This window comes from Lissotriton helveticus, chromosome 3_1 (assembly GCF_964261635.1).
Source record: "Lissotriton helveticus chromosome 3_1, aLisHel1.1, whole genome shotgun sequence".
In the NCBI taxonomy this organism is placed as follows: Eukaryota; Metazoa; Chordata; class Amphibia; order Caudata; family Salamandridae; genus Lissotriton; species Lissotriton helveticus.
The window spans coordinates 1,025,069,423-1,025,097,011 of NC_136061.1; the positions used below are offsets into that span (position 1 = coordinate 1,025,069,423).

Below are 27,589 nucleotides of genomic sequence, written 5' to 3' on the forward strand. Positions count from 1 at the left end.
ATCCATTGTTTATGACGAGCTCAGCTCGTCATAAGCACACAAGCAGTGTACTGCATGACGAGCTGAGCTCGTCATGAGCATGGAAGGGGTTAAGTATATGTACTTTATCCCATTGTTTGTTGAATAGAAGTCGTAATAGGTTATATGAACCCTCTAAATACATGCATTTTCCCCATTATTCACTGGACTGGAGTTAGAATTTTAAATCTGGGTTTCCTAAATATAGACTCCTTCTCCAGTGTTTGTTGGATTGGAGTTAGGCTAGTAAGTCTTAACGCCTCACCACACGAGCAACTTTCTAAAAAAATATGCACTTTCTCCAATGTTTGTTGAGCTGGAGTTAGAATGGTAACTCACCCCCCCCCCCACACCCAAGTATATGCACTTTCCACAATGTTAGTTTAGCTGGAGTTAGATTAGTAAATTTGATCGCTCCACAATACATGCACTTTCCCCAATATTTGTTGTGCTGGAGTTAGAAAAGCAAATCTGCCCACCCCCAAAGATATTCTCTTTCCACAATGTTAGTTGAACCTGAATTAGATTAGTAATTCTGCCCGCCCCTACATCGATGCAGTTTCCCCATTGTTTGTTGGATTATCACCAGAATAGTCAATCTGATTTCTAAATAGAAGCACTTTCACAATTCCCAGGTGAAATTGAGTTACGACGGTAAATCTGCAGCCCTCCCCCAAATCAATGCACTTAGTTGGACTGGGTCTAGATTAGAATTTTCCCCAATATTTGTTGGATTTGAGTTCAAACAATCAATTAATCAGGATTTATATAATGTGGCTAATCACCCTATAGGGTATCCAGGCGCTACCCTGTCCAGGCTTATTTGAACAGCCAGGCCATTTGGAATTGCAGAACTGAGGTTGCCAGAGCATTGAGCCGAAAATAAACATTTTGAGATTTCCGGATTTATTGGAACTCCGCTTGCTTTGCGGAGTGCGGAAAACTCCTCAAACATTGCGAACAGAGCAGAGTAAACAAACCAGGCCTAATAATGTCTCTTAATACATTTGCACCTTTTCACAGTAGAACTCATGGTCTGAACATCATGATCTCCTTGGATTCCTCCCGTCTCTAGTTATAATATGAATCTGGGTCCTCCCTTTGTGTGTTAGAACCTCTCCTCCTTGCCAAAAGTTATTTCCCCGAGCCTCACTATCTCTCGTACACAATGCGCCTTTCACTAACGATGAGATCAAGTGAATCCACCTGCAAAAGAAGAAGAAAACAATGCAACTCCAGCAAATTTCCACGCTGAAGGTTAAATATTAAAGTCCAAATGCTTAAGGTCACGAGCTTCATTTTGATTCGCTGCTAACACTCCAAACCAAGAAGTATTGGCATCCATCTTGTGACTCGGTAAAACTGAATCACAAGAAGAAAGAGAATAATATGAATAAAAAAATAAAAGTGGGCAGGGTAGAAACACCCTGACTCCCTAGGACTGGTCAGGGGTCGACTCCCAGGGCCTCAAAAAGCACTTTAAAAAATGGCAGGATTCGTGCTGGGTGCAGTAATCCTGCAGAGAAAATAAAAAAAGGTTTTAATAAGCCCCCGGGTGGGCCAGGTCCCGGAGGCATTAAGGAAAGTATATTTGGGAGTCTGTGGGGCCCCCACAGCCCAGGGGAACGTCACCTCTCCAGGGCATAATTAATATTATGTGGGGGCACGCGGCCTCCCTCACAGCCCCGAGGACCGCCACCTCCCAGGGGCATTGAGTAATAATAAGTGGGTAAGCCACACGGGCACCGCAAGCTCCAGGAACTGCCACCTTTCTGGGGCTTAAATAATGTAAAAGAAAGTGTGGGGGGGCTCCTGTCCTTCCCCACACTGCCCTGGGGACCACCACCTCCCCCAAGTCAAACTTTCATTACGAGCAGCGGTCTGTTGTAGACCCCCGGGCCCCGGAAACCACCACCTCCACGGGGCTTTAAATCAGTTGGGAGGGGGGCCACACCGCCTCCCTCCAGGAGCACCCTTGGCCCTGGGGACCGCCACCCCCCAGAGCTGACTCCGCCAATGTCCCGGAATGCCCACCCCAGGACATTGCAGTTTGCTATGGCAGGGTGGGAGTGTCATAGCAAACACTGCTTTGCTTCATGGAAGCGAGAGCAGGAAACATGCAGCTCCCTTTGCCCAAAAGCAATGCCGGCTCCTGCAGGAGGCAGGGAGCTGGCTGGGACCACCGGGGGATTGGAGCTCCTCCACGGTCCCCAACAAAGAGGCCAGGCCCCGGGGGATGAGGACGGTAAGGCTAAATATTGAATTATTTTTTAAAACGAGGCAATGCCCCGGGGATAGGGTCCCTGGGACCGATAAAGGCCTCAGGAGGGGGGCCGCGCGGCACCCCCTCCATTAAAAAGCGAAAAAAATATGTTGCCATGCCTCTGGGGATGGGGTCCCCGGGGCCAAAATCAGATAAGGGAGGTGTCCCGAGGGCCCTAAAAATATCATGGGAAGAGGGGCCAAACAGCCCCCCCTTCTAACAAACCCCCACCAAAAAAGCCAGCATCTCGCCGGAGGGCCCGCCCCCTTCCTGCACCACTCTGCAAATGCGCTTCCTGGCGCGTTCTGATATGCGGGATTAAGTCCCCTAGAATATTAAGGGCCCTTAGTGGCCAACTAACCTACCAGGTACCTCCAGTAAGCCCCACACAGTGGGATTGCTGAGAGGTGGTCCAAGGCCACGCACCACTCTGCAAACGCGTCTATTGGCGCACTGCTGGTGGGGCGATGAGGTCCTCTTGTGTCCTGAGGAACTCAGAACTAAAGTGGACTTCATCCCCCGAGCAGGAGTTCACCTGGAGGGGCGTTTGCAGAGTGGTGTAAAAAGGGGGCGTGGCCTTGGACCACCTCTCAGCAATCCCACTGTGTGGGGCTTACTGGATGTACCTGTTGGGGTAGTTGGCCACTAAGGACCCTTAAGGTTCTTTTTCATTGTCACCTAATCCCTGCCCCTTCCATCCATCACAGGCCCTCATTCATAGCAAGGCTTCATTCATTGAAAACCGGATTTGTGGCCTTGTAGTCTGTATTAATCTGAGTGAAAATATTCATCCATTAGACCCGGTAGACCCTACTGACATAACAAGACTGGGCAGTTCCCGCCTAATTTGTGGTGATACAGCATGCTGCAGCCTCGTCTAGAAGTTAGTCACAACACTTATATGATTCAAAACACCCCATTCACATTTGTTCAGATGGTGTTAAGGATTTAGCGTATTTCTTATGACTTTTTGTTTTATAACCATAATTCAAAAGATCACATATGGTCAAAGAGAATAATCACTTGCAGTAACGTGCAATCATAACATGGGTTTAAGCAATTACTGTTTGCACACATATGCAACGTTTTTTGAAACCAGCATTTATAGGTCTCTTACCAAAGATATGCACACACAGAGGTAGCAATCTACAGTTTTGCATCCATGTACAAACTAAGGGAGGGGTGTGGTTTGGAATATTGTGGTGCAGCGCATATTGACTAAAACATGCGCAGCAATTGTACACCCTAACGTTCAGTCAATACACTAATCACTTGAAATAGACATTGATAAAGCTGAAATACTTCTCTGATGTTCAGTTTGATCCAAGTTGTTCCATAATAGATGCAGTCTATCTCTCGGATGATTTTGGCAAAGGATATCCATAATTTGCAGTTGTTTGGTATCGCTTGCTTGCATCTGCAGCGGATAAGATGTGAGGATAACATAAAATGGATCTACTACCAGTTAGATATTGTGCAGGCTATCCCAGTGTGCTTGGAATGAGGGGTAGCTTGACTGAGGTAATTATATCTAACGTGTCCAGGATACAGAAACTGGTAGCATGTAACAAACCGGAAATCTTAGTTACATTTTGCTGTCGGAAGTGCACGTTTGTATTTAATACAATGAAGCTTTTGAAGAAAATGCCGTTTGTTGCCCTCAATATGATACTGAAGTGCACTTGCGCAATTTGTTACATTTTTTTCTAATTAATTTTTCTAATATCTTCTTTTGCAGACTCATAAAAACATTTTAAAATATGAAGCAGAAATGAAAAAGCTTCAGCAAACAGCAGAGCTATTTGAAGTGACTGTGTCAGAATACAAACAGCTTAAGCAATGTCGGAGTGACATCATTTTACTCAAGTCAGTGTGGGATATGGTTATTTTTGTTCGGGTAAGATGTGTTCAAAATGAAATTTATGATTGGTTCACAGTTGTTTGTCTAGTAAAAAATGGCGCGAGAGATCACAGCTAAATTGTAAATTCCCATTGTGAATTGATAAAACAAAAGGATAAAAAAAAAATTATGCAGGGAGGTACACATTTTCCTTGAATGCTACATCAGAAGGTGGCTTTTCGTTTTCAAACGATAGAAATACTAGAGGCTGACATGGAAAAATAGACATTGGGGGGAAGAGGCAATCATATTCAAGATCTAGCAGAGACGATTGCTCAATATTGGATAGGCTATGGCACGCAGGAAGAGATGCAAGAGGGGGGTGATATAAATATGCAAAGGTAGGAAGCTAGTGAGGAAAAAACGTGTAGTAATGAAACGAGAAAAGGAACGGAAAAGGCCCCCGTGAAGCGAGATAAGACGACTCGAGATACAAGAAGAGGCAAGTAACTTAATGATTATTATACGTGCCAGAATTACTTTATCACGAATTGAAACAAATATTATACACAACAAAATGAATAAACTGGTTAGTGCATCCTTTGAGTAAGAATTGAAGCTTATACTAAAATATAGATTGAGTAAATTAAAATGAATACATCCTAACTGAAAACAATGTTGCAAGCACAAAAATGAATATAACACACATGAAACACAGGCAACGTTCACTAAAATCAGAATAAGACACAAGCTGAAATGACTGATGCAGTGAAATAATAATTTTAGTTTTGTAGTTAATGTAGCACATATTGAAATTAATATTTTACAAATATCAAAGAACATGACTGGTTTCGAAATTAATTTAACTCTACTATACTACACACATGGCAATCTGTATGATACGTATTGAAATTAGACAGTGAGACAGGTTGACAGGGGTATGAACTTCCTTCACCCGATGCCCAGGACACACTTATTGGGTCAAGGACAGCATGTTTTCAAATTTATTTTGTCAAATGGAGCACCAACCCCCTGCAGAATAAACTCTTTGGTTGTTAGTTTACAGTACTACAGTTTGGATGAGGGAAAGATGATTGTCTGACAGTAAGGCAAGATTTGTATCTGTATAAATAAGTTGTTAAAAATTACATATATATATATATATATATATATATATATAATATATATATATATATATGTATATATGTGTTTCACTAACGAGGAGCCTTTATTATTAGTGGGAGAACTCTAAGGAAAGGCACTGAGCTCTAAGATTTGCTTGCATTACTGACAGTGGTTCCAATCTAAAAATGTGTATACGTTTTCAATATGTAGCCATTTGTGGAACTTTATAATGCTCCATAAATGTGCAACTTTAAATACCATTTCTCAGACATCATCTCACAAAAGCTGTTTGGTGCATGTCAATATTGACACAGAACAAATATTAACGGTGAATTCGTGTAAGACCTTATGGGCAACATAAAAATGAATTAGGAGTACCATTCTTAAAGTCACAAAAGCACTCTTAGAATTATCATCTTGCATTGGCGCCGATTTACAACTTTCCGACATTGACAAGATTTTATAGAAGTAGTTCTGGAAACCGTACTCCTAGCAAGCTCTTTTGAATTCCATTTCTGCGTCATGAAAAATACATGTTCTTATTTGCTCATGTGAAAATTGTCAGAGCGATAACAGATTCACTTCTTACAACTTATTTTCTTTTTCATCCAAGGAGAAAATATTTCTCCCTTGGAGAATTTCCTGTCTCTGCACACCCATCTTTTTCCCGAACTGGAAAACTTTTACTCCTGACCTGTAATATTGTAGGAAGAACCTGAATAGAAGGTGGTGTGTATCCTTAAAAATGTCAGAATTTTGGGCATGTAAAAGCTCACAGGGCATTCCAGGACTGAAACTACTGCTTCCTGGCTAGTGCCAGCTCCTGTATGTAGATGTGCAGAAAGGTCAGAGTGTTCCTAATATCCAAACCCTGATATAATAGGAGTCCTAATATAATCACGGAGACTATTGGCAAAGCTCTGATACAATTTGAATGCTGCCACAAATTGTCACTTCCCTGCATCTGACAAGTGGTTTTTGTTTATAGGATAATTAGATTTCTGCGGTATCCCATCAACAGGACACCACAATATTTTATTAAAGTTTCACATCCCTGGATTGAAATGAGTATGACAAGTGTTAGCATAGATATGTGCCATGTGTAGAAATGAAGTTGACATGCTTTGAAAGAAATATGACACTTAGAAATGTACATGGAATGTGTTGAGGTTAAAATGACAGGCAATGAACCTACTATGAAGCAGGTTTAAATGATTATAAAATTAACAGAACAAGTGAAATAAACCAGTCCAATCTATGTGTAAATGGTATATGATGTATGCATAGGAGTCACGTTGAACTGAATATGGATACCTCCAAAATCATTATGAAAGGTGGAGAAATTAATATTACAAGTACTGACATAAACATTAGCTCCTCAAAGCAAATATGACATAATACAATCAATCAGTCAATCAATCAATCAATCATAGCATTTGTAAAGCACACTACATACAGTGGAGTGGTGTGGCTCACTGGTTAGAGGCGGCAGACCCGGTGGCAGGAGTCAGCCCGGGACCAGGGTTCAATTCTCGACGCGGCAGGGTCGTGGACCAGGGTCAGCGGACTCGATAATTCTCGCCTCGGTGCCTACTCTAACCAGGGGTCCCACTCGGCAACTCTGGGCATTAGCTTGCCTAATCTCCACAATGGCCCCATCAACGCCGGGGATGCCTGGCTTCATCTTGGGGACTCCCAGTAGGGACCATCCCACAGGGAAAGCCAGGACGGGTTCCCCAGCGGTATACCGCGCCAGGATACTCGGGTAGTAATTGAGCGCGTTACAAAACCATAACATAACATACCTGTGAGGGTCTCAAGGCACTAGGGGGGGGGAACGCTGCTACTGTTCGAAGAGCCAGGTCTTGAGGAGTCTCCTGAAGGTTAGAAGGTCTTCGGTCAGCCGCAGGCGGATGGGGAGGGTGTTCCATGTATTGGCGGCGAGGTGGGAGAATGATCTGCCACCGGCGGTCACTCTTCGGATGCGGGGGATAGTGGCGAGGGCGTGGTCTGAGGAGCTGGCGGGGGTGTAGAGGCTGAGTCGTCTGTTGAGGTACGCTGGTCCGGTGTCGTGGAGTGCCTTGTGTGCATGGGTGAGGAGTTTGAAGGTTATCCTCTTGTTGATGGGGAGCCAGTGTCGGTCTTTCAGGTGGGGTGTGATGTGGCTGCGGCGGGGGATGTCTAGGATCAGGCAGGGGGAGGCATTCTAGATGCGTTGGAGTCGTTTCAGGAGTTTGGCCAGGGCTCCTACGTAGAGTGCGTTGCCGTAGTCGGTTGTATGACGTTACAACGCATGCTTTTACATCGCATGCCTTTACAACGCGGTTTTTACATCGCATACCATTACAACGCATAGCGCTTTTGGGTGTTGGATAGTGAATAGTTTAATTTACTATTCCAACTCCAGTCCCCGTGGACACTAGGGAAGGTTATTGGATAGTAAATTAACCTATTCCCTATCCTAGAGCGCCCCCCAGCGCAATGCGTTGTAATGGTTTGCGTTGTAATGACCGCGTTGTAATGGTAGTGCGTTGTAAAAGTTTTGTTGTAAGTGATGTTTCCCCCATAGTCCAGTCTGCTGCTGACGAAGGCCTGGGTGACCGTCCTTCTAGTTTCGGTTGGGATCCACTTGAATACCCTGTGAAGCATGCGGAGGGTGTTGAAGCAGGAGGAGGAGATGGCGTTGACCTGCTTTGTCATGGAGAGTGTGGAGTCGAGGATGACCCCTAGGTTTTGAGCGTGGTTGGTGGTGCTCCTAGTGCCGTTGGCCACCAGGAGTTGTCCCAGGCCGAAGGGGTGGAGGCGAGGATCAGGACCTCCGTCTTGTCCGAGTTCAGCTTCAGTTGGCTGTTCCTCATCCAGTCAGCGAAGGCCTTCATTCCTTCGTGGAGGTTGGTTTTGGCGGTGTGGGGGTCCTTGGTGAGCGAGAAGATCAGCTGGGTGTCGTCGGCGTAGGAGATGATGTTTAGGTCGTGCTGTCAGGCGACGTGGGCGAGTGGTGCCATGTAGACGTTGAACAATGTTGGGCTGAGAAATGAGCCTTGGGGTACGCCGCAGATGATATCGGTGGCTTCGGAGCGGAAGAGGGGGAGGCGGACGCTCTGGGTTCTCCCGGTGAGGAAGGAGGTGGTCCAGTCCAGGGCCTTCTCTTGGATTCTGGTGTCGTGAGGCGTGCTCTTAGTGTGCGGTGGCAGACTGTGTCGAAAGCGGCTGACAGTTCCAGGAGGATGAGGACCGTGGTTTCTCCGTTGTTGAGCATGATCCTGATGTCGTCGGTGGCAGCGATGAGGGCAGTTTCGGTGCTGTGATTGCTGCGGAACCCTGACTGGGATGGGTCCAGGATGTTGTTCTCTTCAAGGAAGCTGGTCAGTTGTTTGTTGAAGGCCTTTTCGATGACCTTCGCCGGGAACGGGAGCAGGGAGATGGGTCGGAAGTTCTTGAAGTCCTTGGGGTCTGCCTTGGGTTTCTTAAGGCGTTGATCTCTGCGTGCTTCCAGCTCTCCGGGAAGGTCGCTGTCTCGAAGGAGATGTTGATGGTTTTCTGGAGGTGGGGTGCAATGGTGCTGCTTGCTTTGTTGAAAATGTGGTGTGGGAAGGGGTCTTCCGGGGATCCGGAGTGGACGGGTTCATGATCTTGATGGTGTCGTCGTCGATGATCCAGGCGAGCAGGCGGTTGGTGCGGGTGGTGGTCATGGGAGCGGGGGTGTCAGCTGTTGCCAGGGTGGTGACGGCGTCAAAGCTGTCGTGGATGTCTGCGATCTTGCGATGGAAGAAGGTGGCCATCGAGTCGCACAGGTCTTGTGATGGTGGGATGTCATTGGGGTTGGAGCTACTGTTGGAGAGTTCCTTCACAATGCTGAAGAGCTCTTTGCTGTTGTGTTCGTTGTTGTCTAGACGGTCTTTGAAGGCGGTCCTTTCGGCGTAACTGATGAGTTGGTGGTGTCTGCGGGTGGCGTTCCTGTGTGCTGTGTAGCTTTCCAATGTTCTTTCGAGGGTCCAGTTTTTTTCTAGTTTTCTGCAGGTTTGCTTGGAGGTCTGGAGGTCTTTGGTGAACCAGCTGGCTCTCTTGCTGGTGTGGATGTTGGGGGGTTTCTTGAGCGGGGCGAGGGTGTTGGCGCAGTCGTTGATCCATTGTTTGAGGTTGCGGACTGCGGTGTCCGTGTCGGTTGGGTCTGCGGGTGGGGTCTGGGCGAGGGCGACAGTTAGCTGGTCCTCGGTGGTCTTGCCCCAGCTGCGGTGAGGCATCTGCTGGGTGCGGTGGTGTGTGGTGGGTTTCGAGAAGGTGAAGTGGATGCAGCAGTGGTCAGTCCAGTGGAGTTCGGTGGTGCGGTCGAAGAAGACGTGGGTGCTCGCTGAAAAGATGGGGTCAAGCGTGAGGCCGGCGGACTGTGTGGGTGCTGTGATGAGTTGTCTGAGTCCGAGGTTGTCGATCAGGGCTGAGGAGTTGGCGTCGTTGTTGTTCTCGAGGTGGAAGTTCAGGTCCCCGAGGAGGATGTAGTCCGTGGAGGCGAGAGCGTGTGTGCTGACGAGGTTGGTGATGGAGTCGCTGAACTGTGGTCGGGGTCCGGGAGGTCTGTAGATGAGGGTGCCTCTGAGGGTGGTGTTGGGGTCGGTGTGGATCTGGAAGTGCAGGTGTTTGGCAGTTCAGAGGGTGTCGTCGGCGTGTGTCGAGATTTTGAGAGTGTTTCTGTGGACGATGGCGATTCCTCCTCTTATTCCGTTGGTGCGGTCATTGCGGGTGATCTTGTAGCCTTCTGGGATGACTATGGTGATGTCAGGTGCCAAGGAGGGGGTCAGCCAGGTCTCCGTCAGGAAGGCAACATCTAGGGCATTGGTGTCGAGTAGGTCCCTGAGTTCGACGGTGTGTTTGCGGGCAGAGCGGGTGTTGAGCAGGATACATCTGAGGAAGTTGGTTTCCATGTTGGGCAGGTTGGCGGGCTGGATGCTGGTGAAGCTGCAGTTCCGGCAGGAGAAGGGTCCTTGGGTGCATTTCTGGGTGGCCTGGCAGCAGGTGCGAGATCATCCAGCGTTGAGTGCGTGGAGAGTGCTGGGGTGGTAGCGGAGGCGGGCGTCGTGGTGTGTGCAGGGGCCAGGGTTCCTGGCGCTGGGTGTGGTCCAGGCGCAGATGGGCGCAGACCGGCTTGCCTTAGGCGTGCCTGCAGCATTCCAGCGGCTTGGCCGCCCAGCTTCAGGCATATATGGGGAGCTGGGAGAGAGGAGCAGCTGGGAGGCGGGAGGCAGAGCAGCGAATGGCAGTGGGCAGTCAGTGGGGCGGGGCTGCAGGGGGCAGAGCGGTGGGGGAACAAGTGTCACAGAAAGCCAAATGGGGCACAAAAGGGGGGGAAAACAGTGTCACAGAAGGCAAAAACGGGGCACAAGAGAGGGGGAAAACAGTGTTACAGAATGCAAAAAGGGGGCACAAGAGAGGGGGAAAACAGTGTCACAGAAGGCAAAAGCGGGGCAAAAGAGAGGGGGAAAACAGCGTCACAGAGGCAAAAACGGGGCACAAGAGAGGGGGAAAACCGTGTTACAGAAGGCAAAAACGGAGCACAAGAGAGGGGGAAAACAGTGTCTCAGAAGGCAAAAATGGGACACAAGAGAGGGGGAAAACAGTTTCACAGAAGGCAAAAACGGGACACAAAAGAGGGGGAAAACAGTGTCACAGAAGGCAAAAACGGGGCACAAAAACAGGGGATGAGCAGACTTATGAGCGAGTCCTCAGCAGCGGCAGCTGGGGCAGGGGCACACAGGTGGATCTGTGCAGAGGGGGAGCGACCTACCAGGAGAGTCAGGGGTCCCCCCAAAGGTTTTGTCTGCTTGCCTCCAGTTTTGCTGGATTTTTGCTTCTGTTGGTCTTAGGACTCTGTGCAGTTTACACTGCAAATCAGTGCTAAAGTGCTTGTGCTCACTCACCTAAACATGGTTTGATTGGCATATACCTAATTGGCATATTTCATCTACTGTGTAAATCCCTTGAAGAGTGATATACCATATACCAAGGGCCTGTAAATTAAATGCTACCAGTGAGCATTTAGGGCCTATTGTGCCACCCACCTAATTAGCACACTAAAACTTGTCCCAGACCTGCCAATGCAGCCTGCATGCACTGTCACACTTCCAGACTGTTCAGAACGCGGCAGCTTGGTTGGTGAATGGTCTTCCAAGACATGAACGTTTCTCCAGGCATTTGCGTGATCTACACTGGCTTCCCATTGAAAAACATATTCTTTTTAAATCAGCTCTCTTAATGCATAGAGATCTCTATCAGTCTGGACCTGACAATATCTTGGCCAGGATTGACTTTTACAGCCTGGCGAGAGCTTTACGTTCATCCAACAATCATCTGGCTAATATTCCTAGAGTTTGTCTGGCTACAGCAGTCAGTTGTTCCTTTTCTTTCTTGGGGCCAGTTGGGTGGAACAAGCTCCCTCTAGACTTGCATTAAACAAAGGCTGAATCTGCTTTTAAGAAAAAGCTCAAGACCTGGCTTTTCTCACTGTAACTGTCATTTCATCTGTTTTCATCTCGGACCGTGCAGCGCCAGGACATTCTTGAGTAGTCGAGCTCCCTATAAAACCTTTTCACAATCACTACCATGTCGACATGGCATTTAAAATCCCTTGCCAATCCTTAAACTTCCCTTTTATTGCAAATGTCACCCCTAAGTTGGCCCTAGGTAGCTCATAGGGCAGGGTGCTGTGTAATTAAAAGGTAAGGTATGTACTTTTAAGTTTTATATGTCTTGGTAGTGAAAGATTTCCAAACTCATTTTTTACAATTAGGAAATCGCATTACCTAAAATTTATACACAGAGCCCTCGGGAGGATTGCATTACACCTTTTAATAGAATACATTGACATTGTTGACTATATTTACTGGGTCTCAAATTCACCCATGTTGTGGCTTGAGATAGTATTGACTTTCTAGATTGAAGAATTACTGTCATTGGCAAGAGGCTTTCCATATCATTTTGCTGCAAAAATACATATAATTCAATACTAATTGCTGATAGTTGTCATGCATGCAGTATTATTAACACCATCCTGAATGGAGAATTCATTTGAGAGAAGATAAATTGTACATCTGAATCAAAATATAAAACAACAGGTGATAGTATGATACATTGATTCATAGATCACGGGTATTCTATGAGGAAATTGATGGAAGCCCAGAAAATGCAGATTCACAACTCAAATTGACCTGTTTAAGAGCTGTGAGCAAATTTACTAGTGGTCTTTCCATACCTAATATCTGAAAAAATGTATTGGTTATTCTCTACAGGATTCAATAAATGTGGGGATTGTAGAATTTTCAAATTTCCATTAAATGTAAGTAACCAGATTTCTGAGTAATGGCAAAGAGTTTTTCGTTAGATCCTCCTTTTAACTATACAGCAATTTATGCGATTTATGTGATTAGTTGCTTTGTTGAATACTTTATATAGGTAGCAAGATTAGACAATTAAAGACAACCCATTCTGAAAATATTTGGGCCTTTTGGAAGAGTGATGACAGCTATCCAGTTACAGTCACTTTTAAAGAACAGCATGATTTGAACTGCAAATTGTTAAAATTTGTTGTCATATGTCGCTAAATGAAACACCTGAGAGGAGAAAATTGGCGATGGAAATGTACGTAGATGGAATTGCAAATTATCAGTAGCATTTCCACATTGTATTCACAGTGTTCACATTGTGTTCAAAGTATATATAAAAAACAAACTGAAATGCTATAAAACCATAGATTTGTATCCCTTTGCATGATTGGTAAGATATTAGTAGCTCATATTCTGACAAGTATTGTCTCTATACATTTTCGTGTAGTGAAGTTCCTCAATTGTTGTATATTTCTGAATATTATTTGTGAGTGAATATTTAAACTCTTACATAATACTGTGGAAAATGACAAAATGTATATGTACATAAGCGGCGTTCATTTGTGTTCACCCTCGCCACTGTTGAAGGTAAAGAAAGTCACGAAACAGTGGCCCCGCCATCTTGTTCCCTTTTAGGCTCCATCACGAACATAGATAGTAGCCATCTTTGTGTCATGACCTCTCTGCCCATTGCCGATAGCCATCATCTCTCTCTCTCTCTCGCTCTCTCTCTCTCTCTCCAGCCCCGCAAGCACCCCGCGCCCGACAGCCCCCGGTCTCTCCTGTTCGGGCCATAAACGCACCGCTAAACACGACCTTGTCACCACTCTGGACCCCTGCCCCCTCGCTCTTTCATTCTACTCATAGAACGGGCCCTTTTGGTAACCTCTTCCTCCATGCCCGATTGCCCGGCCTGATCCCAGGCCATCACCTAGACCAACAGATGCAGTTTATTGCTTCCTACAGTAGGACCTCGCCTCACATCAGAGGAGCGGTGATTAATCAAGGCCTTCACACCCCTAGACCTGACCGACACCCCCGCATCCCTCCCAGGAACACCCTTCCTCTCTTCTGATGCCCCCCCCCCCCCCCCCGGCTACACCTGGCCTCTCGACCCAGTCCCACATCATAAAACTAGGTCTCGTGGATGCACCCCTCCGGCTCCGCATAGCGAAACATGATCTTATCACCCGCCCAACCTTAGTTCTCACCACCCCCTCCTGCCCTCGTGCCCTGTTGGAATGTCCGGCTGCAGATTACAATCACATGTCACATTTGGGAGGGGAAGACAACATAAGAGCGGTCAGTATGGGAATGGGCCTGGAGCTGGGGTCCCAAACATGCCCTTTTTGTACTTCAAAGTGTCTTTATTGCAATAAGGAATGTTTGTACATCATAAACCTGTGTATAAAAGACGGAGCCGTAGAGAAACTTAGAAGAGCACCTCGAGAAGATACCCTGTTGTCTGATTTGACGTGTTCTGTTCCGTCGGAAATAAACTCCTGTTTCCTGCCTTCCAGTCTCCAGCGCCTGCCTCTTTATTTGGGTAATCGTGAGTTGGGTGAGAAGCGGCTAACGCCGGGCAAACCTAGAAAAGGGGTAAACGACCTGATCTGCCTGAACCCTTTTTCATCAGTTGGCGTCCCAAGCGTGGGGCCCATCAGCGACACGTGGATCCAGTGAGAGAGGTCCCAACGACAGAGTGAACGACTGCAACGATCGGGAAGAGCTCCTGCCCGATAGACCCTTGTCTGGCAGCCGATCATCCGAACTTCACCGGTTCCGAACAGACCTCTCTCGAGTGATCTACGGTCCTGACTGGGAACCATCAGGAGTGCCACAGCAATTACGGAGAATAGAGGACGATCGGGCGCTGGAAACGGAAGACGAGAAACCGTCCATACGGTCCGGGTAAGGTCGTGGAAACACGACAAATTGCGAATTGATTGTTTGATTGTCATTGGAAAATACTAGTATTACGCATTTTGATTGTTTTGTCCTGAGAGATTCTCTGTCTACAAACGGGGAAGGATAGGAGTATTCTCCCTTTGCAGATAGTGAAGGGTGGGTAGCGCAGGCTTTTGCCCCCGTTGTAACCCGTCGCGCCTACTTCCCTCTCCATTTGATTGATTGTTATCCAAGCAGTTATTGTTTTGGAATTGGTTCTTTTTGGATCATTCTCTATTTGCAAACAAGCACAGGGCCGCCATACTCTGTTTAGTCTTTGCAGATAGTGAAGGATAGGTAACGCAGGCTTTTGCCCCCGTTGTAATCCGTCGTGCCTATTTTTATCCCCCACTGATTGATTGTTTGACCGGACCTTGATCGTTCGGAATTGGTTCTTGGAAAGGATCTTCTCTGCCTACAAACAGAGAGGAACAGGAAGATCTCTCTCTTTGCAGATAGTGAAGGGTAGGTAGCGCAGGCTTTTGCCCCCGTTGTAACCCGTCGCGCCTATTTTATTCCTCATTTGATTGATTGATTGTTTGTCCGAACTTGACTGTTTGGAATTGGTTCTCTCTTTGGGTATTCCCTATTTGCGAATACTGTAGAATAGAAATATTCTACCTAGTCTCCGCAAAGTAGTGAAGGATAGGTAGTGCTGACTTTTGTCCCCGTTGTAACCCGTCATGCCTATCTCCCCCCCATTGCTCAGTCGTTGGTTCAGCCCGGACCATTTATTAAAGGTAGACCATCTGGCTCCACCGGAGGACACCCCTAATAAAAAGGACATATATAAAGAAAATGCGGATTAGCCGCGGTATCGTGCTAGCAAACAAAAGAACATAAGAATCATTAGGAAAAACAAAAGGAATCGAGTAAAGTCAGTAGGCCACTGATGAGATCTCTTTTCAACCTTACTGAAATGGAAACATTAGGAACAACCCCTCAGGAAGTATGAAACTAGTGAGGAAAGCCGAACTCAACGCCATGATGACTGCGAGACAGCTCGGCTCCACCGACCACCACGCCCAATTAACGACAAACCCTAGGCAAATATTAGAAATATACAACACTATAGCAAAGTAACAGGTTAAAATGTTTTTATTTTGAACAAAAATATATTAAACAACTATTTACACGGCAAACGGCTGCAACAACAAACCCACAATGCATTTCGCCGTCTGCTTGACGCCGTTCCTGTCCCTCCTTCCCCAAAGTAGCAATGTTGGGCTACTTTGGGCTACTTTCTAGTAGGTTTTTGGGCGTCAGAAAGTCTACAAAAGCCGTCGGCGGCGGCCTGGGGTGGAGAACCATTACGCGAATAGTCCGGAGGCGACACCACGCGCCAAGGCCTGTCCCCAGGATGAACCAAGGGACCCGCTCCTGTGGCCTGGGGTGGAGAAGCGGCTGGCCGCCCCTCGGCCGGAGAGGTCGTGGGGTGAATGGCCCGGCCCGGAATGAACTCGTCCTCCCATTCCCTTCTTCTCCTGACGCCTTGCAGGCCACGGGGGGGGAATGTCTTGCATATGCCTCCGACCCCCCCCCCCCTCTTCTTCATCGCCTGGTCCGGCCATAACAAATGTCAGCGAGACGCCGTGGGGTGCACTGGGAGGGAGAGGCGGCGCGGACGAGCCTCTCCCGCCTCCCCAGGTGGAGGCCCCTCAGCTGCACCCCCAACGCTCCACGCACCCGGCAAAGGGTTCGTCCACTCTTGCGGTGCAGGGACGCTCCACGCACCCGGCAAAGGGTTTGTCCACTCTTGCAGTATAGGGACGCTCCACACACCCAGCAGGGTCTCGTCCACTGTGGCGGTGCTACGACGCCTCACCCAACAGGCTGGAGTCCGTCTGCTCATTTGACCCAGTGACTGCCGGTAGCTGCAGAACTCCTAAAAATGGCGGTCGACCTTGCAGGAACGAACCTGACGTGCAAGGATGGCCTGGTCGCTGGCCAGCTAGAAAAACGAGTCCTCCGTTCAGAAACGTTCTCCTCAGCTTTGAAGATTCTACGAGAGTTGCGGAGGGCCCTCGACCTCCGCGGGCCCCGACCGCCCCCCGATGGGAAATGACTGCCATGATTGCCCGCAGAACGACCAAGACGAAGCCACGGGACGTCGGTGACCTCATGCTGGAGCCAGCCTCAGTTTTGAATGACCCAAGATACTGCAGACTACCGATTTGATCAGTTCCGGTGGAACATCAGTATGACCCGGTAGGAAAGATTGTTGCCCCTCCCTTTTCTTTGATTGATGGTTCATGTCACCGGTTCCTTCTGTTGCCCCTTAACGCAACTTCTGGACTGCCGAAAAGAAGTTCTGGTCCAACCACGAGTTGGTAGAGACAGTTTGACTATACTTGGACCCGCCTGACCCCACCCAAAATGGCGCCGGTACAAACGAAACTCACAATTCCCCGTTGTGTTCCGGATGCTCAGACTTGATATCGTGAGATATGTATGCAGTTTTGAAGCACATGGCGGGAGGGGATGAGTATTGCTCGAACATTCGAACAGTGAATTTGATATTAAGTTCTGACGCATCATTGATTACAGTATTATTGAAAGTTCGAATCTTTTTGACACTGATGGTACTTACCCACAATGAATTTTCGATATGATTTTATTGCACTTATCGTACCTTGATGAAATAAAACAACCACCGACTCGGTTATGTTTTCCGCAGATAAATATGCCCTCATGTACAGTTCCAGTCTGCTCCGTGGCTGGCCCACGTGGTTGTAGGCCTGCATTTGTACGTCAACATTTTTTAAATAAAGATTTTGTGACAACAAATACAGTCGTAGCTTTTGGATTGGTAAGTTTTGAATACATAGCCCTTGTTTCCGATCTACGTAAAATATAGGCGAAATAAAGCAAGTCGATTACTGAAAGGTTAAAAAGCAAAGTACCTAGGAATATTGAAAATGTGAACGATCCAAGTTGTTGCGTGTGTTTTTTTACTTTTGTGCAACCTAAGGCAATCGATAAAGGTCCCGATGTTCTGTTTTACTTTGTATGCCACATATCTCAGGGAAATTGTTTCAGATGCCCCTAAACCAGACCCGGTACCACTGTAGACCACCCCGACTCCTCGAAGAAGAACACGAGTTCACCCACTTTACCCTGATTGCCCTTTTGTTTCGACCCCCCCCCACACAAGATCCGCAATACCACACGTGGACGATCGATGCAATGTGCAGTCCATAAATGATTATGCCTCCCGCACCACCAGTTCCACGGGGCTTAAAACGCCGAGATGGAAGGGACTGCACCCCGCGGAGATAGGTCGAAATACGTAGTAAGTAAAAAGCCTTTTAGGTTTATGCGCGCGAATGTGTCTTTAAACGCCGCCCCCACCCCTTCTTCTTCCCCTTCTTTCTGCAGGTCGCATCAGAACATCGACTAAAGTGTGGAGAAGACCTAAGCAACGCGGATTTGGGTGATATGAATGCATGTGTGTATGACCGAATGTGTGTAACTCGACTGGATATACGTTGCACGCGTTGACCTGATAAGAGAGATGTCTTTGTACGACTTGAGTGATGATTGGACGGCCGATGGAATGGGGAAAAAGGGGGTCTGAACATAGCACCTATACACGATGAACAGACATAGATATAACGCACCCTTACTTAGAAACGACCATCTCTCTAATAATGCAACCAAGAATGACGTGCACCTACGAGTAGATTCTTACGCCATGAAACTCGAAGTTGCCCATTGTTCCCCCAACTAACACCCTCCGTTGCCTTGGCCTGGATACCCGTCCGCTAAAAATGATTCAAAGATCCCACCGTAAGTACTAGCCCGACCAGGATAGTTCCCGAACAATTGACGAAAGTATAAGTATTTGCAACAGAGACGAACAGCAAAAGACAGCCAGGCGAATTAAATAGGAAACTAAGGATGCGCAGCATGCAGGAGGAAATGTCTTTGGCCAAGTACTGTTCTATGTTTTGTCTTGAATTCTGTATGTAAATGCATGTACCCCCCCCCTCGCCTGAATTCATGTGTACGTGGTATATGGATTTACGTTGTCCCTCAGTCTGTGTTTCTATATAATATGACCCCTACTGTTTTGTGTTTTGTGCGCATCAAAATGGCCTATTATTGTACACGTTTCTCTTTCTCGTCCTTTCCCTTCATGTTGTACGTGTACCGAATAGTTCATTTAAAATGCGAGCGACCCCTGCTCCCTCTTCCTCTGTGTGGTAATGTTGTGCCCCGCCGGCACGAGCCTAATTGGTTTTTCGAACACAAAGGTGATCGACAAAATTGCCAGAAACTAAAACAATTGTAATTTGCCATGTTACTACCTCTCCTTTTCTGTAAAAATGACAGAACTCGAATTGGCTATAAGGAAAGGACAGGTAAGACGACTGATGTCCCCCTAATCTGGCACTTTTTATAGGAGGACTATACGTCAGTGGCCTTCTGCTCTCAGCTCGTTAGAAACACAATCTCCTAGGCCCAGATTGCCCCACCCCTCCGCACCCAAGTACGGATGTCCAAAACGTCCCCGTTCCTCCCGCTTGACCCCAGCTCCGTAAACTCGAGGTATAACTGATGACCCTGCTTAACTGTTGCTCCCCGAGAAAAGAGTGTTTAGCCTCTACCCCTCTCTCATGATGATAAAAGACTGCCAGGGCTAGGGTCAGAAAGCCACATGCGACATGAATGAACGCCAAATAGACCTAGTTCAAAATCAGTAGACACGCCTGTATACATACTCCACAGTGATAACTTCTGACCGTGACCGATGAAACGTACCCCCAGCTACCTAGATCTGGGACGGAATTGAAATGTATAAATGCCTTCTCTTGCCAGTTCGCTAAAACCTGTTTTGTACCCATTCAAGGATACACAGCCACCGGAGGAGAGGGGCTGGACGTGACGCACAGCCTGGCCACAGATCGTGAGGCGCGTGTGACCTCGACCTGAGATGGAGCCGCAGAGCAACGGGACGCGGGACGATGCACCACTCTCAAACGCAGAAAACGAAGGAATGGGGGGCTGCCTTGAAGCCCTCTACTTGTTGACCCACGCGTGCCAGAAGTCCCCGCCCCTTTGAGCCCGATTGATGGACCTGCCTGCGCATCACCCTTTTGCTCCCCTGGTCCGTCTCAAAGATCCGGTCCCACTCCGCCCTCTCCTCCCTCGATTATCCGACAAAACCCCTTCTATCCTTTCCACATGGATTCTGACTCCGAGAAAGAAATGCAGGTGCCCAGCATAAGGCACCCTTAAGAGAGATTAGCTAGGAAACAGGACTGTGGCCTAACGGCAAAGGACAGATCACACCCTGCGACGTGTAAAGAAGGACCCGAGCTGGACCTATAGCTCCACCGCCGGTGCTCAACAGCGCCAACGGAAGAAAACGAACTACCAGAACCTACCAGTGATGACTCGCTACTAATAAAGACACTGTGGCGAAGACCCCCCTTTTTCGGAACTTTCTACACCACTTGACTAATTGCTTGTATTGGACTAAATTCCTCCCTCAATCACTTTTGCCTGTAAAATGTTTCATCGGTCACTTTTAAGTACGACAAATGTAAATTTATATGTATTCCACCTCGTATGTTGCATCAACTACACACGGTAAGGTGTAAGTCTACCAATATTGACAAACGCTATTTCATTGACTAAACACGACTATATGTATGATAAACACGGAAATGATCTATCTTATGTAAAAAGCGGCGACTGTGGAAAATGACAAAATGTATATGTACATAAGCGGCGTTCATTTGTGTTCACCCTCGCCACTGTTGAAGGTAAAGAAAGTCACGAAACAGTGACCCCGCCATCTTGTTCCCTTTTAGGCTCCATCACGAACATAGATAGTAGCCATCTTTGTGTCATGACCTCTCTGCCCATTGCCGATAGCCATCATCTCGCTCTCTCTCTCGCTCTCTCTCTCTCTCTCTCCAGCCCCGCAAGCACCCCGCGCCCCGACAGCCCCCGGTCTCTCCTGTTCGGGCCATAAACGCACCGCTAAACACGACCTTGTCACCACTCTGGACCCCTGCCCCCTCGCTCTTTCATTCTACTCATAGAACGGGCCCTTTTGGTAACCTCTTCCTCCCTGCCCGATTGCCGGGCCTGATCCCAGGCCATCACCTAGCCCAACAGATGCAGTTTATTGCTTCCTACAGTAGGACCTCGCCTCACATCAGAGGAGCGGTGATTAATCAAGGCCTTCACACCCCTAGACCTGACTGACACCCCCGCATCCCTCCCAGGAACACCCTTCCTCTCTTCTGATGGCCCCGCCCCCCCCCCCCCGGCTACACCTGGCCTCTCGACCCAGTCCCACATCATAAAACTAGGTCTCGTGGATGTACCCCTCCGGCCCCGCATAGCGAAACATGATCTTATCGCCCGCCCAACCTTAGTTCTGACCACCCCCTCCTGCCCTCGTGCCCTGTTGGAATGTCCGGCTGCAGATTACAATCACATGTCACATTTGGGAGGGGAAGACAACATCAGAGCGGTCAGTATGGGAATGGGCCTGGAGCTGGGGTCCCAAACATGCCCTTTTTGTACTTCAAAGTGTCTTTATTGCAATAAGGAATGTTTGTACATCATAAACCTGTGTATAAAAGACGGAGCCGTAGAGAAACTTAGAAGAGCACCTCGAGAAGATACCCTGTTGTCTGATTTGACGTGTTCTGTTCCGTCGGAAATAAACTCCTGTTTCCTGCCTTCCAGTCTCCAGCGCCTGCCTCTTTATTTGGGTAATCGTGAGTTGGGTGAGAAGCGGCTAACGCCGGGCAAACCTAGAAAAGGGGTAAACGACCTGATGTGCCTGAACCCTTTTTCATCAATACCATGAAATAATATTTGATCTATATTTAGATATAAGGGTTTTAATTGATAATTCGGATGGATTTATTGCTAATAAGACCGTTTGTGGTTATTCTATAAAATTGAATTATTTTTATAATTTAAGATAAAACTTGCCCTTATATTGAAATAACCTTCATGGTTAAACTATACCCATATTTGATAATCTTATCCTGAATTGATCAGAAATAACTTAATTTCCCTGCTTACAATTTACCAGATGGTGTAAAATGCACTTTAGCAATGTATTTTAAATTATGACGAATGCTACTAATTAGCTATACTGGTTTTAAATGGGCCAATGATAATATTTTAGTTTAACCTTGACAAAAATCCATGGAGAAACATTGGCTTGTGCATGGCTGACACCACTCACTGTTTATCTTTTTTTGCACATAAACACCAGCAGTTTATAAGATTCATTATCCATAATGAAGGACTTTTGATCCTTGAATCAAACATGGGCCTTTTCATTACGCTTATTTTATTAGAAACTTGTGAGGGGACTATGAGTACCTTAATGAGGCACCTTCAGCAGTCTTCAGTTTGCTTCTATGCATTGATAGGGATAAAACTCATGATAAAAAAACATGGCTGATTCTTTTGATCTAAGATGCTTTAGTGATTTTATATACGAACTATAGAAGATGTGCATGTCAATTCAGTGAAAAACATAGCAGTTGCCTGAAAGAACAGACTAGTGATCAAAGATTTAGAACAGTAACATTAAAAGGGGATCGATGCATGCTTAGCAACTTTGGCAGGGTGTGTAAATGACAGATTGACATTTGTCATATTTGTGTTGACCTTGGAGTATTCTGAAGGTAGAGGCAAGAACTGCAGTGTTTTCATCTGGAATAAATAGAAAGAAAAGACTGGAGGAAAGAAAATATGGAGGTACAGAAGGGGCTAGGACAAATGTAGATGGTAGAAGTAGCAACATATAGAGAGGGTGAAATGGAGGTGGAAGGAGTGGATGGTTTTGCACATGTAGAGTGTACAAACAGTAGACATCAGAAGTTGTTACGGACTGAAGCAGAATGGGTTTTGTTCGATTTTTATTACCGGAGACTTTTGTTTTGAAAGGAATAGGACATGCCGTGAAAGAAATAACATAGTCTTTTAAATGAATTGGCATGTTGAAATGAACATTAGATGCACTAGAATAAATATATGTACTGAATTCTAATCTAGGCATTGGAAAAAAATAGAAACTATTGAAATTAATATAGCTTTGAGTATCAATCCTTTAAAAAAAAATCTGTTTATCAAAGTTTTTACTTTCATGCATACATCACTTTAGTAATACAAATGGCAGGTATTACAACAGACAGTTTGGATTGCAAAGGACTTACAACACTGGTAAAGCATTATGAATGACTTGCTATGCCTATATTACAAATCAGTCATAGTAGTAAATAGACCTCCACCCCCCATACAGTACAATAAGTACTAGGTTTAGTGCCATAAGAAGCAGGTTTCTGTTCGGTAGGCACCCATCTGCGAACTGGTCTTGACATCCACCTGATGACTCCTATGATAAAGTAGCAGAACAGCAAAACTTCAGGTATAAATATAATTGACAATGGGAGCAGATTCATATATACATTATGTTAACCAGGCAACAGTGAACTTGAACATCAAAGAAGTGTGTGCATCCCTATGGAGTTTCACACTTGCAACCGCAAGTTAGATTAAATCACATCAACAATAGAGAGGAAAATAAATGCCACCACTTCCCACCCCCATCAGTAGCTAACAGGTAATCATGCAGATACCAAGGCACCCATCAAACATGGAATATCCTGTGGCGGAGCCAAGGTAAGTTGTGGGTGCAGAGCAAGCAAGAGTCTGCCATTGGTGAGGCATACCATTAACCGCCTAGGAGAGGCATTCCAACAAAGGCGGAGCACCAGGAATATCCTATGTGTGGGGGCTACAGTTATTCCTCTAAATAACTCCACAAGGCTCCAGAGGCAGCGGGGAAAGGAGATGGAACAAATCATAAATAACAGGATGAACGTAGCCCTTCTATTGCCGCCTGTCTAATGATGTGCATGAGGTATCCGCCCCTCGAACCATGTCCAGCAAGTGCAGGGCACTCAGAAGAGGGGGACTCCCTACCACGTCTCCCATCCCTCTCTGCTGGGGAATCGACACACCTCAAGGGACTACATATTGCCGCGGATCCCTCCTGAAAGTTATTCAATTTTGCATCCCAATGAGTTGCAATTGGGAATTTTTGCAGACCGAGGGTCTCCTCTCTGCACAGGGGAATGCCCTCAGCTCTGCAATGAATGTTGCAATACCAAAGGGGATGATGGACGGAGTGTTTGACCAAATCAAACACTCACCCCCAGTCAACTCATCTGGGTTTAATCCATCATCATTCTTTAGCCCACTCCACCACCCCAGTTCAGACATGGCCATATGCAAATCAGTCTGACCCTGTGCCCCATGGGAACAGTCCAGCCTGAACTGCCAAGCAAGGTCTTCCCTGGACCGGAAACAAGCATCCTGGGACCGGTTTTGGATTCATAATCCTCATCAGCCAGGCTATCTTGAATCCAGTGGTAGAGTGAGCAAGGGACCCACGTCTGGGCATACCCTGCCAACTCAGGGCGAACAAAGTGAAACCAAAGGGGATGATGGACGGAGTGTTTGAGCAAATCAAACACTCACCCCCAGTCAACTGATCTGGGTTTAATCCATAATAATTTGTTAGCCCACTCCACCACTCCAGTTCAGACATGGCCATATGCAAATCAGTCTGACCTTGTGCCTCACGGGAACAGTCCAGCCCGAACTGCCAAGCCATGTCTTCCCTGGACCGGAAATAAACATCCTGGGACCGGTTTTGGATTCATAATCCTCATTAGCCAGGCTATCTTGAATCCAGTGGTAAAGTGAGCAAGGGACCCACGTCTGGGCATACCCTGCCAACTCAGGGCGAACAAAGCAATACCAAAGGGGATGATGGACGGAGTGTTTGAGCAAATCAAACACTCACCCCCAGTCAACTGATCTGGGTTTAATCCATCATCATTCTTTAGCCCACTCCGCCACCCCAGTTCAGACATTGCCATATGCAAATCAGTCTGACCATGTGCCTCATGGGAACAGTCCAGCCCAAACTGCCAAGCCATGTCTTCCCTGGACCGAAAATAAACATCCTGGTAGCTGTTTCGGATTCGTAATCCTCATCAGCCAGGATATCCTAGGTTGCGTGTTTCAAGTTCAGGGAGGACCTGGCTTGGCAGTTCGGGCTGGACTGTTCCCATGGGGCACAGGGTCAAGACTGATTTGCATCTGGCTGGGTTCAAACTGGAATGGCATGGTGAGCAAAAAAATGATGGATTTATGCCCAGATCTCTGTACTGGGGTGAATGTATGACATTGTTCTGCATTCTGTCCATTAACTGTTGTTTTTGCATTTGCCACCCCGAGTGGGACGGGTATGCTCAGACGTGAGTCCCGGGCTCTCCATGCCACTGGAATTAAGCTATCCTGGCTGATGAGGGCTGAAAGCCTGAAACCGGTCCTTGGATGCGTGTTTCCAGTTCAGGGAGGACCTGGCTTGGAAATTCGGGCTGGACTGTTCCCATGGGGCACAGGGTCAAGACTGATTTGTATATGGCTGGGTTCAAACTGGAATGGCATGGTGAGCAAAACAACGATGGATTTATGCCCAGATCTCTTTACTGGGGTGAATGTATGACATTGTTCTGCATTCTGTCCATCAACTGTTGTTTTTGCATCTGCAATGAATGTTGCCAGGCTAGCTGAGGAGGAGGGTATGGAGATTTCCAATGTCTTGTGATCAGGTGCTTAGCCACCAGTAGTACCAGGTCCAGAAAGTGGGTAGTCACCCTCTGTCGCTTACTCCTAAAGAAGATGTAATGTGAAGTCCCTCTAAGTGTATGCCTAGGCTCGCTCCATGCTAGGGGCCATAGAAGATGTGACAGACTGCCAATACAAGGCAAGGCGGGAACAGGACCACAGCATGGGCAGCAAGTCCTCATTCACAGCGTGACATCTGGGACGGGCCTCATCTGTGTGATGGAAATAATGGTTAACCTTATCTGGGGTGAGGTATGCTCTCTGTGTAATGTAGTATTGGATTAGGCGGAACCATGCATTCCGGAGAACCCTATTGGGCTTTCTGAGATTGCAGCCAATTCCTTGTCTGGACAAGGACAGGACAGATCAGCCTCCCAGCACTATCTCAAGGGGGCAAGCGACGCCTTTGTGCACTAACGTAGCAAGTCTGCGAACCATCTGGTGAGATGCCTGCCTGTTCCAATCACATGCAAGTACTGGACTGTGAGGTGGGTCTAGCACTCAAGTCAAGTACCCACAATTGGGAGAGGCGCACTCAATATTCTTACAATGTTTTTTACTTTTCTGCTAGCTTGTACAATGGTGCTACACTATATTCATGTGTTGGCTCCACACTTGTGGGTGTAGCACTCGACATGTCTCCCCAACAGCACCTCAGGGCAGGGAGCATGGCTGTGTATAACAAAAACTGTCCAGGATGTAGCCCATCCTCCTCCACCAGTGTGTCAGTGGGTATTAGGAGTCTATCCCAGTAAAGATCACCCAGCATGTGGAGTCCAGCTGCCCACCTTGTGAATATCTTGGCAGACAACATGGTAGCTGGCCCCCCGGTGGGTACCCAGCAAAGGTAGCGCTGGCATGTAAGGGGTCATCAGTCGCGTGAGACACAAACTTCTACGGTAAGAGCGGAAAGCCACCTCAAGAAATAGGGAGTCCAGTAGACGACTACAAGCACAAGGATGAAACAACCTATGCAGCTCTTGGTGTGACCAAAGAAGTGAGTGCATGGCCATTTCACCCAGGTGCAGTCCCTCCAGCCATCTGGCCACCCATTGTAGCTGGGAGGCAAGAATATATTGTTCCATGTTAGGAACAGCCAGTCCTCCCTGGCTTGTGGGAAACTATAATTTGCAAATTGCTACTTTGGCAGCGGGATCCATTCCAAATGAACTCTCTCATGGTAAGTTCAAACGTGTGAAAAAAGGGGGTTAATATAATACTACAAGTTTGTGCAATAGTAAACAGACGCAGGGGACCACCATTTTCAAAACTTCTTCCCGACCCAACACTGATAGAGGGAGCGTGTGATGTGGCCCTGCCAAGATTACCGTCAATGAGATCAGCAGGCTTGTGATAGACTCTAATCCCGATTTAGCAGAAGGTGTTGGATTGCCACCCAGTGGGAACGCTACAGAGAGTCAGGACAGGACCAAGACATGTGGTTACAAATGGAAATACACAGGACATTACCCAATTCACTTTCAGGCCAGAGATGGCAGCAAAGTCGTCAGCACGTGTGCCAGGTCAGTAGGAGCCGACCCTAGATCTTGGAAGTAAAGAAGAAGATCACCAGTGTAGAGTGTTACAATATGGGTATCATCTCACAAGGGAATGCCCCATTCAACACCTCGCACATGAATAACGGCTGCTAATAGTTCTATAGGTAAAGGGGGAAGGATATCTCAACAGATAAAACCGCCCGGAATTCCACACAGGGTAGTGCAAGTAATAGCCCAACCCCCACCCGAGGATTCAATCACAGAAAGTCAAACAAACACATATCACAAGTTCGAAAGGCAAACTGTACTGTAGGACTATAGTGCCCTTAATGGCAATCAAATCCAGGTTTCAAATAATGTCATCCGCTATTTTGGGTGTGACATCAGGGTGAGTGAGCTTGTTGGGCCAGGATAGCCAGGTGGTGTGGAGCTATCATCACTGAGAGATTTCCATGAGTCTGTGTTTCTTTCTGTGCTAGAGGCACTGTCCAACATTGTGGACACCAGGTGTAGGGCCTGCTATCTGTTCTAAATTCAGGACTGCTTTCAGAGGAGGGGAGCCTGGTCCCCCAGCTACCCCTACCTCACCAGTGCAGCGCTCGTTGGGGCCACTTCTCAGCAGTCGCAGCAGGTGGGTGTCGCAAAGCAGTCACGTTTTTCACCTCTGTCCAGTCCCAGGCCTCTTCAGGAGAGTGAAAGGGGTGGGTGCGCCCCTCAAACTTTGCTCTAAGTCAAGCGGGAACAGTAATGAATAACACAGGTCCAACTCTCATAGTTGTCTCTTGACTGTTTGACAGGAGCTCATTTGTTTTTGGACTGCATCTGTGTAGTCAGGAAAGAA

At 47.1% G+C, this 27,589-nt stretch overlaps 1 protein-coding gene across 1 annotated transcript in view; it reads left to right on the top strand.

Annotated features, from left to right (window-relative positions):
* The window catches only part of LOC144824202 (dynein axonemal heavy chain 11-like), a 3,356,387-nt gene that overhangs the window by 848,717 nt on the left and 2,480,081 nt on the right, over positions 1–27,589 (top strand). The window contains exon 32 of the mRNA XM_078683354.1: positions 4,020–4,178. Within this exon, the coding sequence (XP_078539480.1) occupies positions 4,020–4,178 (159 nt within the window). The remainder of the gene's footprint in view (positions 1–4,019; positions 4,179–27,589) is intronic.